General features: G+C 43.3%; 1 protein-coding gene across 4 annotated transcripts in view; it reads right to left on the minus strand.

Annotated features, from left to right (window-relative positions):
• Positions 1-12,088, minus strand: part of LOC128746586 (CUB and sushi domain-containing protein 3-like) — a 237,853-nt gene that overhangs the window by 143,212 nt on the left and 82,553 nt on the right. For all 4 annotated transcript variants that reach the window (XM_053843734.1, XM_053843732.1, XM_053843731.1 and 1 more), the window contains 2 exons: positions 11,433-11,621; positions 2,347-2,463 (listed from right to left, as the gene is read on the minus strand). In XM_053843734.1, the coding sequence (XP_053699709.1) occupies positions 2,347-2,463; positions 11,433-11,621 (306 nt within the window). The remainder of the gene's footprint in view (positions 1-2,346; positions 2,464-11,432; positions 11,622-12,088) is intronic.

Genomic DNA, 12,088 nt, shown 5'->3' on the forward strand with positions numbered 1-12,088 from the left:
ATTTCAATTTCATCTTCCAGCTGTAACAACAGCAATGATTTGACTTGATATTCCAATAAGCCGGTGTGTCGTGGTGACATCACCAAGGAAACCCTCCTCACAGTAGCCGTGTTATTAGTGAGTCTCTGACAGGATTAACAGTCTGCTAACGTTCACAGTTATTTCCCCTAAAGGCCAGTTGGCTGCTTTTTCGGACAATAATCACCGCCATTCCAATGCCATCTGTTGGATCTGCTCTGGCACAAAGCGGTAATGTTCTTCAGCGTGTGGCCGGCTGCGAACAGAAAAGGCGGCGACAGCGATCCTAGAGTATTAGACTAGTATCATGAATGAAATGCAGATCCAAATGAAAGAGGGATGTAAAGATGGACTAAGTAAAGTTGCTTAAATACTCGCAGGTGAGCCGCTCCTCCTCCCCACCCAGAGACGTTTTCTGGGTCTCTAAACCGCCGCTGCTGCCCCTGCGACCCCCCTCTGAGAAAACTGCTGAACATATTTTTGTTCAGCAGTTTTGATCTGAAGCCAGCAAAAGATTATATGTGAACTGAACTAATAATTCTGACATTTTTCAGTGGACAAGAATGAAGAAAGTTAAGTTAAATAATAAAGAAAGATCAATTCATATCATTACGTTTCGTCGTAACTCACCTTAAGTGACTCAATTAAAGTTGATTTAAAAAGTTTTTGATGAAAACGTATTATTTATATTGATTTTTTTATGTAGCTCAATATCCATTTTATTTGTTTTCTATACTATATATATAATTATTATGATATATATTTATATATATATATATAACATTAAGATATGCCTTCTTTAGATGGAAGACAGGAAATGGATGAACTTTACTTGAGGATAAACTCTGAAAAATAAACTGAAAATACATACATTAAAAGGGCATAAATATGTACTGAAACAATATATATTATAGAACAAAAATTAAATGAAAACTGTCTTAACAAATCTTTATAATCATTTTAGTGGATTAAATTTCAGATTTTGACAAAGTGACCCTCGCTTGTGTGGAGCCCAGGAATATAAATGATGGGGAAACAGATGAAACTATCCACAAAGTGCAACATTATTAAACTAATAAAACACGTGAGACGCTCAGTCTCTTCATTGAATAATCCCACTGGGAGAGCTCAACAATGGAACTCTTAAATCAGCATGCCTGAATATTCTGGCTCGGATCCAGCTAACAAAGAGGGAAAAAAAAAAAAAATCGCTCCCAAACTGTCCGTGTCCACGTAAAGCGTGGTTTATGAACTTCCAGCTTCATGTTAATAAATCCGGCTAATGTTCTCTGGACCTGTCGAGAGCATGTCGTTCAAATTTATGGATTCATAATCACGTCTTGTTGAGGTTAGCTCAGAGGAGTACTTCATAAAAACACGCACTGCGTGACAATTAGGATGTGAAACTTTACTTTATTAAACAGCAGGATGTTCTTCATATTAATCAAGACTTCGAGGATAATGTGTTTTAGTTTTGAACCTTCCTGTCGCAGTCTTGTTATATGTACTTCTAAAATGTAATGTTACTACATTGCTATATCATACCAAATAATATTTATTCTCTTCATGATTCATTTACCAGTTATTGCCCCATTGTCCACACTTCTGCTGAAGTTCTAAAACCGGAGGATCAGTGAATATATCCACATAAAATGTTCTTCTTCTTCTCAGACTTTTTTGAAAATAAGTTCTTTTTTGGGAATTCTTACTCTCATAAACAGTAAAATCATCTCACATTTCATCTTTAAAATACATAAAAAAAATAAAATAAAATAAAAAAAAAAAATATATATATATATTTGAATCAAACTTTTACTTTTTTTGCATTATTTTCAGGTTGACTTCTCTTCCTTAATTGTGAAAACATTCATGTATTACTTATTGCTCAATTTTATACGAATTAATATATTTCTCAGCTCAGTTTCACCTACTGTTACAAACACTGGAAAATGACACGCATCACACAGCGCCATGCTGTGTTGCGCTGAATATTTAAAAATAAATTCTCACTCCGGTTCGCGCGCGATCTGTCGGTGATTAAAATGATTTTCAGGACTGATGTTAGTCTCGGATCAATATTCACTTAATATTCCCTTCATTCAAGCGGATTGAAAGCAATAAAGCCACGTTCCATCCTGAGTTAGCAAAGGTCACAGTGTCTAAAACTCCGCAGACGAATGAGCGCAGAAATGAAAGTTGTCAGTGCAGACGTTGAATAAAATAAGCACCTCTCAACTTCCTGCTCAACAACCACTGCACCAGTACCAGACGTTGTTGTGATACAGAGCTCTCCGGGGGCATGAATACACTGCTGACGAAAGACAGTACCTTTGCCATGGCTGACTTCCACTGTCCACGTGCAGTTAAGGGAGTTGGGGTAGAGCTCCGGGTAGCCGGGTGAGAGGATGATCCCCGCAGGACCTCTGATGTCTCCGCCACACGACGCTGAATAAAGAAACAAGATAATGACACGTAAGAGAAGCAAATGAAAGTGTAAATGAAGCCACAAAGCTGAGCAGCAGTGAGATGAATTCATGTTCAGTCACGATGTTGTTCGACACAGATGATGCTTGCAGTCACCCGTATCCATGTTGACAAATCACCACGAGCATCCACACGCTAATCTCCACCACCCGAGTCCAGTCACTTGCTCATGACGCCTGACAGACAGATTGACTGGAGAGGTATCATCACACATGTGCCGCCATGAACGCAGAGCACAGCGGCTACTAGGGATGGGCGAAAATCGTACATATCGTATCGTGTGTGTGTGTGTCCGGTATTGGTGGCGGCGCCCTCTTCGCGTCCCCATTAGGGTTCGCTGATCACAGACACACTCTCACAGGCAGCGCTAATGCTACGAGCCGGCATCAGTTAGGGACCATCAAAAAATTCTAAAGCAGTCAAAGTATTAGTGAAATCTTCAATAAGGCAGTGAAAAACAACCATTTTAGGAGAGAGAATTGTGAAAAGGTTTTTCATCAAGACTGACAGTTTGTATAATGATTTGGAGAATAGAAGATGACTAAATGATCATTTATTCATGTGATTTGTAATATTTCTTCAGTAGCATCTTGGAAATGTATTTTCTAAATGTTCTGAAATCCAGCATTTCATTTTTTTGTCTTGCAGTTCCTATTCCGTACCATTTTTTTTCATGTAAAAAAAATATTGAATATTCAGGATTTTTTTTTGATCCAGCATTTACAAATAACTTTATATGATTATTGTTTTACCCTCAGTTTTGATTTAATAATAAGCATTTTTATTAATACAACATGCTTTTTATTCTTGTATTCCTGTATTTTTTTTGCTTATTTTTCATTTTAAGTTACAATATGAATCTGATCTCAAAATGAAGATGATGATTATTATTATTATTAGCAGTAGTAGTAGTGACTAAGAGAAGTAGCAGTTGAAGTAGTACTGTATTTTTCAAGATTGTACTTTTGACTTTTGACTTATTAATGTCACAGGATTCCAGATATGTGAGGTTTTGCCAGTCAGGAGATATGAATCTGCTACCAAACCAGATCAAGGGTCTGTTTCCTGACAGCATCCTGCAGCAGGGCAACAGAACAGAAAGCCAAACGCAGGTTAAAGGTTGGCCTACTTCCTCTCGCCTCGGACAGCTACACCGAACTGCAAGATTCTCTGTACTGGGGTCAAGTTCCAGGGTCAAGTTGATCTGGACACCATGTCAGCGAGTCCAAGCTCACCCGGCAACAGATTTACTCATCAGTGTGAGGTGGAAACACTGAGCACCTTGAGACTCCCAAAAAGAAACCCACTTGAATGTGGGCCGGTCCAAAGTTCACTGCCCCAGGTGAAGGTTACCCAACAGTGCTGTTTTCTGCCTGTTATTTTGCTTCACCAAAACACATGCCGGCCCTCCCTCGGCGCACTCGCTGCATTCATCACCCGTACCTCTGTTTCCAGCCGTCTCTGCTGGAAAGTACAGCTTGCTGTCTCAAAGCCGATTCCTCAGGACAGGTGCGGTGTAGCACACCAACTACTAAAGGGCATTCCTTTAAGGACACGACTTGGGCAGAGAAGAAAAATGTTTTTGCTGGGCAGCACAGGATGAAAAGCCCATAACTCACTGGAGGTCTGAGGAACAACCTCTGACAGGGCCGCCTCCTCCAACCCACCAGGAGCTTTATTTGAAGTTGTTTGAGAAGTTAGCAGCTTTCTCTGACTCATCATGGCGGTGTACACAGCGGTCACGCTGATATTCATGTTTTTTTTAATGGAGCGGTGGTTTTTAAAGTCAAAGTTCTAACAGGAAGAGTTGAGGGGGTCTCAGGAGGTCAGATCTGCTGCTTCAACAGAAAAAAAAAAGATTGTTGTTGTTCCTCCAAGCCTCTTAGCTTTCTCAGTTTTATGATGCGAGTTAGCTGCTTAGCATTGTTCAGGTCTGAACCCAACACTACTGACAGTCAAAAGTTGGCTTCAAATTCTTACAAGGAAACAGGTCCAGGAGCCGAAAAATATAACGATAGAACTGGAGAAATGTGGGGTCACGCTAATCTCCAGGCAGTCGCAGAAGTTTTTTTGACAATTTTATCTATATATTCACGTATTTGGCAACTTGGTTTTTTGATCGGAAAGGTTTTCAGTTATTAATCTTTTGTGGTGTCTTTGTTTGTACAGTGTTGATTGTGTTGTCGCATTGTTTACTACACTGCAAGCAAAAAATCCCCATTGAGGGAAGAATAAAGGCAGTCGTGTCGCATCGCGTCGCGTCCCGTCATTTCATCATGATGGTAAGATTTTGTCATAGCTATAGCATGTAAATGCAGCAACCACTTGTTTGTTTTCCTTGTAACTATTTACCCAACATTTTTCAATTTTTAAACTGTATTTATTTATTTGGTGGCACAAGCCATGGCTGTAAAGATGAGGGTCCAGGTCCCAGTTAGCATGCGCTTTGCAGGAGCAATATTGAATTTAGTTTGGGGGACGAAAAAAAAAACAGCAGATCTTCTACTGAGGTCAATATTTGCTTGCTGTCACTGAGACCCAAATGAGATGTGTTTCTCCCCACTCACTTGTTCTGCTGCTAAAACTGTGTGTCAATATTGCAAATTCCAAACACATAACTGGACCATACACACTACCTTCCACCTTCAAAAGAACCGACGTGAATTCCGTTTGCACGCTAACCTTCAGTAAATGTGTCTTTCCTCCCGTATGATTGTTGTTTTCATGTTAGTGTCACTCGCCAGCCACCAAGCAAAACCACTTGCGAAACACAATCATGCGTCATGTGAATCTAATCATATAAAACAGATGCCCTTTCCAGAAGACGACCTCCGAGTCCAAACACAATGACGGCGTGAGAAATTGCTCGCAGATTTAAACAATATCCAATTAAGGGAGTTAACCTTCAGGGGGATGGAGAATTAACCTCTCAGCTGCGAGCAGCCAATGACAGAGGAGCTTTATCTCGTCAGTGCCTCTGATGAGATAAGAGGGTTTTTGGTTGTCCATTATGTGTAAATAATTGACATGCCTGTGACTTATTAAAGCGAGGTGACTCGCTCATCTGCTCGCCTGGAAATACGATCGGTTCATCCTTGTAGAATAACAAACAGGATGAATATTCAGAGGGAATTCAGTTGTTCAAACGTTGGTGACGTTACAGTTGGTGCCTGGGCTTAGTTCCTGTCGTGGGTGGTGCTCCACACTGGTTGGCCACTATTATTTAGTAGGGCGCTCGGCAGTCCACATCCCACGACCGGCGCACCGGGGTGACACGTGATCATAGATTTCAAGGACCGCATAATAGCTAAAAGTGATCTTTTAATACCCAGGTCTATCTGCTGGGGGCGGGTCTAAAGCCAACATGGATCGGAGAGTAGTGAATTCCGATATGAATGAATGTTTCTTCTCAGCATATATTACGGTTAACTCTGCGCTCTGATTGGTTACTGCACCGCCAGACATCAGATTTTTCTACTTCAGCATTTGACACACATTCAAATAACACAGGAATACAGTGCTTGTAGGAAAAATTAGCATCAACACACCTAGGGAAAGATCTCCATCCCTTGGTCAAACGTAGCCGATGGCCCTACTTTAGAGCGTCTGAAAGTGGCATTTATCAATGTAAAATGTTTCAGAATAGCGTGAGTGAATATTACTACTTAACCCCCAACAGACTGATCTGAAGAAACAAAGGCGAAATCTCGCCAGTGAAAAAGACCATGGAGCAGGTCTCTCTGCAGTACAGAATCTTGCGGGACACACAGATGCTGGAGACGGGTTGAGACGAGGACTCACAGCTGCTTTCTCCTCACTCCATCCACCCTTGATTCTCCAGTCTGAATCTTAACCACCAACAAAATTATATCAAATATTTTATTAATGAGCCCAAATTACATAAAGTCATTAAAACTAGATGAGCGTACTTGGCAAAGCGTCTAATTCGGAGGCAACGTGGGCAGAAGGCCAAACCTGTTGGCACCCACTTGTCACACACCACACAGACGGCGCGTACGAGGAGGACGATGATGATGATGGTGATGGTGATGATGAAGACGTGCTACTCGCCAAGGTGGCTGATCAGCTGAGTCACGCGTGACGCAGGGGCCTCACTCACAATGTGTGCGCTGCCACAGCAATGACCACTTTGTTCTTCAGTGGGAGCAAACAGCTCAGAGAGAGAGATTACACGCGAAGTCGAAACAAGCAGGACCACACTGAACTTTGTGCTTTGAAGTTTTGCATAATCCAGCATCAGTGCTACATGATTCATAACTCCACAGACGACAAGCAAGCAACTCACTTAAGGCTTAGCTCCATTTGTTGAGTGGGGAAAGGCACTCCGGAGCATGTGCTGGGCCGACTGCTACAACTGCAGCGGGATCTCATAGCTTTGATAGCAAGCTGCTGAGTAAAAGCAAACTGGAACCTCAATACACAAAACCTGGCTGTTCTCTTTGGGGATTTCAAGTTCAACTGGGTTTTGATCTGGACGTTGTCAAACTGACAAGCACATCTCAGAGGACGTCACAGTGGAATCAGGCCCAGTTATTTGAGCCACTTCTCATAATGGCTGCTTCTATCTGGCTCACGGCTGATTCTGAAACCCCCATGTTTAAGCGCACTTAATGCAAGCGCTGTGGACAAACGTATCTGCTAAGTAAAACATAATGGACCTTCAAAATAATTACAGTAATGACTCTCAGTTGTTCTCCCTTCCTCCACGGCATTCCACTTTTCCTTGCCTTCTAAAGGTTCTTTGAGGCGAGCCATAAAGTGCTGCAGTGTGTAGCAGGAAGCCAGCAGTCTGTTGATGGTATCATTCCTAATCAATGCTGTGCAATAGCTCCTTAACAGGGTGGGTGGGAGCGGGAGATCTTCCCAGCCACTTGGGCCAGGAGGCGGTGGACACTCTGGACTGGTCACCACTCCATCACAGGGCAGTGACAACCATTCATTCACAGCTACAGACAATTTAGTCTCCCAGAGTTTCCACCACATATAAACCAGTGGGGCGCACCATAACGCATCATGGAGGTGGACGTGGACACGAAAATGACGGTTTTCATGGGAAATTCCACTAAGTAACCTCAATGATTGAAGTCCGTTGCTCGCAGAACTCGAGTTGCGCACCCAGCCAAACATGAAGAGACGGACCGTGTGAGAACGACTGCAGACTCAAGAGAGTGTGGGAGGAAACCAGAGCACCACAAAAGACATGCAACCTCCAGAAATCAAAGCTGAAATCCAGCCTGTTACCGTCTGAATAGAAGCACTTGTTATATTCCCAGACTCAATGGCACGAGTGTCAAGACTTACAGCGGCTTCTCAGTACAACAACTAAAAAACGCTCAGTGCGATGACTAAAGTTTAAATGGTTTCTAAAAGTCGCTTGACTCTCTAAAAGAGCTTTACAATGAAGTATGAGATCGGTCCAAATCAGTAAAACGCTTGCCTCGGCTGCCATGACACTGCAAGGGCAGCGATGAAGCAAGAGCGCTCCTGAAAACACGTCTCGAGCTTAATTTATAGAGATAGAAAGTGCTTCAGTTCAGGAACTGTTTCAAATCCTACCACGCTAACTCATTCAGTAGCAGATTCATCATCTTAGTTTGACTATTTATTTTGAGTTCTTGCCAGAATCAGAATCTGAATGCCCTTTCGACATCCGCACACATTAGAACGGTGGCTCAACAAGGTTGGAGAGCTACTCCCACTCAGGCCAAATACGACAGCATTTCAGGACAAAAACAAACATAGCGCATTAGATGCAAAAATTACAAAACATTTAAAAAAGTTATTTGGGACCGAGTAAGGTTCAAAATGAACGAGGATGTGACCTGCATATAGGAGACCTCAATGTAGTGTGTACGTGTTTCTGAGTCAGACACAAAAGCATTCACTCGATACACCTGTTTTTTCAACTGCCTCAACAGCCATAACATCAAAGTCGACTGAGCTGTGTATGACTGCAGTCATGCAAGGGTTAACCAGCAATATTAGTGGATGCATTTCATGGAAAACACTCAGTATAATTAAAACTAGAAAAGAGAGATCTGCGAGGGCAAGGAAGCGTTGTTGGGAGTTTGATTGAGAGTGAAAGCTGGCTCAAATCCCCGGAGAATTTGGTTTCAGCTTGTGTCTATATACCTAATGTAGACAGACAGGAAGCCATGGCGAGCGGAGTGCACGGTCCGCAGCTCAAGGCACTGACTGGAACGGACTGGCTGAACGACGCAGTGAGGCCAGCTCCCCGGGGTTCCTGTATGGCCTACATGCTGTAGGACGGCAGGCGTCCGGCGGTGCAGGCCACCGAAGCAGGTAGGTTACTCCAAGTTAGTGGTGACCCGCAGCAGCCGCGGCTAAGCGTGCAGGCTGCTGATTAAAAATGCATGTGTGTTTTTTGGACCCTAATGAGTGCAGTCATTACTTCGGTCTTAACAAGGTCCATTATCCTTTTCAAGTAAATTAGAGTCACTTGAAGGACAAAAGGAGTGATCCATCCTTTTTAGAGGCGCTGATGTGTCTGCAAGAGCGTGTCACCTCATTATCAGTCATGCAGGCTCATAAAAGAGACACAATCGTCGAGCAACCGCGTGATAAATCCGATGTCTCTCCAGATGCCGTTGGATAATTACAGCACTAATCAGAAGCTATTTCATTTGGTTTGAGTTGATGATATGCTGTTTTGAGAGTCCTGTTGAGACCGCTCGCTATTGGCGCTCAGGACTATCTTTCTACCACTTGACTTTTGGTTGAATTTGCTTCTTGATTCGAAGTTTAATTCGGATTCACCTTGTGTTGTCCAGGCTACCAAAGCTAGTTAGCTCCAGGTGTTAGCTTGTTTTTATCTTCCGCATGGGCTTCTCTCGCTCTTCACTTTAACTGAACCACAAGTCGTACTTCAAACATCTGTCTTCATCAGCCTTTGTGTGAGTAATGAGTTTGATGTTGGACGCATTTAGCTGGAGGGCAGTTGACATGTTAGCATGCAGATTCTATTGAAGCACTGACAATGTATGGGAAGATTGCCAGAGTGCTATTGAATCCTGCCTTAGAATAGATGGGCATTTAAATGAATTGGAACAGTGTTATCCAGGTATCAAAGTTTAGGGCAAAAAAGCTAGTCATAGGCTGTGTCCCATTTCTGACCCTACGATCACGTGTCAGTGTAGTGTGTCCCAATACTCCTAAGGCTGAGGGCACTCGCTGTTTACCACTTGAAATGATTCCAACAAACCGAGGGAGCTCCGGAGCTGACTTGACACCCAGGCACTTTATTTAAAAACAATGTTGGCAAGGACCACAGTGACATTTTAGTAACAAGGAATACTCTTCCATTTGTTTGCTTTCTCTGGTATCACATGTTAGCGACCCAAATGGTCTACCGTGTGCTACAACATGTACAATATGTATGAACAGTTTTACTTCTTCTGAACAAACAACAGTGGGCAAGCATCCAGGCTAACGTTAACATCATCATACCTCTATCAACAGATCTATCACCGCAACATTGCGGTTGCACCAAACCAAGTGAGATGATCAGCACTGATGCAAGAGGTTGCAAAAACATTGGAGCTGGCATTTCCAAAACGTCTGCAATACTGGATATGCAGGAAACAAAACACAGCACGGCAGCCAATGACACGTTGTCTCTACGCGTGATGTCATGAAGTGCTGTCACAATTCTTAGGAACGTCAATCACTCCACTTCGTCGAAGGGCACTTCAACGTGTAGGGCGCTCAAAACCAAGTGCTAGTGTTCGGTGAGCAATGGGACACAGCCTTAATTCACTACCAGGTGGGGCATCAGTTTTTATTACACCAAAGTTGTGAAAATGAGGGAGGAAACTTTCAGAACAAAAGACTCCACATTGCGACAAACAGATTGGATCAAATCACAAAGTCACTTTACCAGCTCAAAAACGTCCCCATCCCGACCCAGGCTCCGTCACAACTGTTCCGAACTAAACACCAGCAAAATGCCCTCCTCATTGCCGAATAATTCCATCTTGGCCAAACTGGCCAGCTCAGATCGATACCTCCTCAGTTGCTTCGGCCCCTCAGGTCAAGAGGCTGCATATTTCTTCTACACAACATTAATCACCTCGGCCCGTCCCTCACACCCGACAGTACAGCCACTCGCTCATGTCCTGATCGGATCCATTGATCGCTGCAACTCCCTTCTCTTTGGTCTCCATCCATAAACTGTGGAAACTGGTCCAGAACTCTGCCCCTTGACTCATCTATTAATCACATCACTCCTGTCCTTGAGCTCTGCTCTGGGCTCCTGGGTCAGAACCAAATTGACAAACCTTCTGCACATCATAACACTCTTCTGCTTTTATCATACACAAGGTGACTTTTTTTCCAGTGTCTTTTGAGTTGAGCTGGCTTTTTTTCCCGTATTCCAAGTGCAGAGGCTTGTCCAAAAAAAGTTTTGGTGTCCCTCACACCAGCTTTGTTTCAGGTGGCCATTAGACACTTGTGGACCTATCTGTAAGTCACTCATTTGTCAAAAAGAAGTGATACTTCAAGAACCAACCTGGCCTTCAACCCTGCTGAAAAACACGCATCAACTTGATCCACGACATTACGGCAGTCAAACCGCCCTCCGAACGCTCTATCGGCCTCTTTAAACCATTCGCTCTCACTGGCTCATTGCTACCATCCCAATTGTGACACCATTATACACAGTAATTAAAGAATAGCTGAGCTGACCTTGACACCAAAGCGCCTACTCAATGATTGAGTCTCATTGTTCCTGCAGTTCAGTTGTGTACGTAAACAGCTGATTCGTTCTACCACTTAGCAGTTCTTGGACCACCTAGAAAGGGGTCAATGTATTCCTCCTTCAAAAGAAACCATCACGAGTCCGACTGAATGCACGACTAAAACATTGCCTTGCAACAAAGCCCTGTACATACCATCACAGCTGGGCAGCGGGTGGCTCCAAAAGTGGTTCTTCTCACACACCAGTGGCTCCTCGTGGCTCAGTCGGTATCCTGGATCGCACTGGAACGACACGATCGACCCAATGGACAGGTCGTGGCTTAGCCGTGCACCGTTGACAGGAATCCCAGGATCCATGCAGGAGAAGGTGTCCAGCGTGACGACTAGAAGAAACCAAAGTGCAGGGGATTAAATTGTGTCCATCCTCTACAGCCCAATTCTCAGGTTGTCATGGCGATGTCATTATTGCATGCTGGCATACCGAGCAAAAAAAAAAAGTGTTCCACAGTGACAGTAATAATCAGTCAGTGTGACATACAGCCCATTTCCTGTGTGTATCGCAAACCAAATGAGACTGTTGGGCTTCTGAAATAAATTCACACGGAATTGCTTCCAAGGCACAAGAAACACTTTCTACATTTCACCTTCATTTAAACGTCTTACAGAGATAGGCAGCGCTTACTGCGATACTGATACGACACAACCTTCCTGTACTGTGATACATTCAAAGCTGCTTCTGATCATTTCAAACAAATGTCATCTCTGATGCAGATTACATGAATCACAGGGAAACTCGTGTCTAGTTTAGTGGACATGCATCTCCAGACTTTAATACCTCAAGAAGCTGAAG

Source organism: Synchiropus splendidus, chromosome 15, assembly GCF_027744825.2.
Source record: "Synchiropus splendidus isolate RoL2022-P1 chromosome 15, RoL_Sspl_1.0, whole genome shotgun sequence".
NCBI classification, from domain to species: domain Eukaryota; kingdom Metazoa; phylum Chordata; class Actinopteri; order Syngnathiformes; family Callionymidae; genus Synchiropus; species Synchiropus splendidus.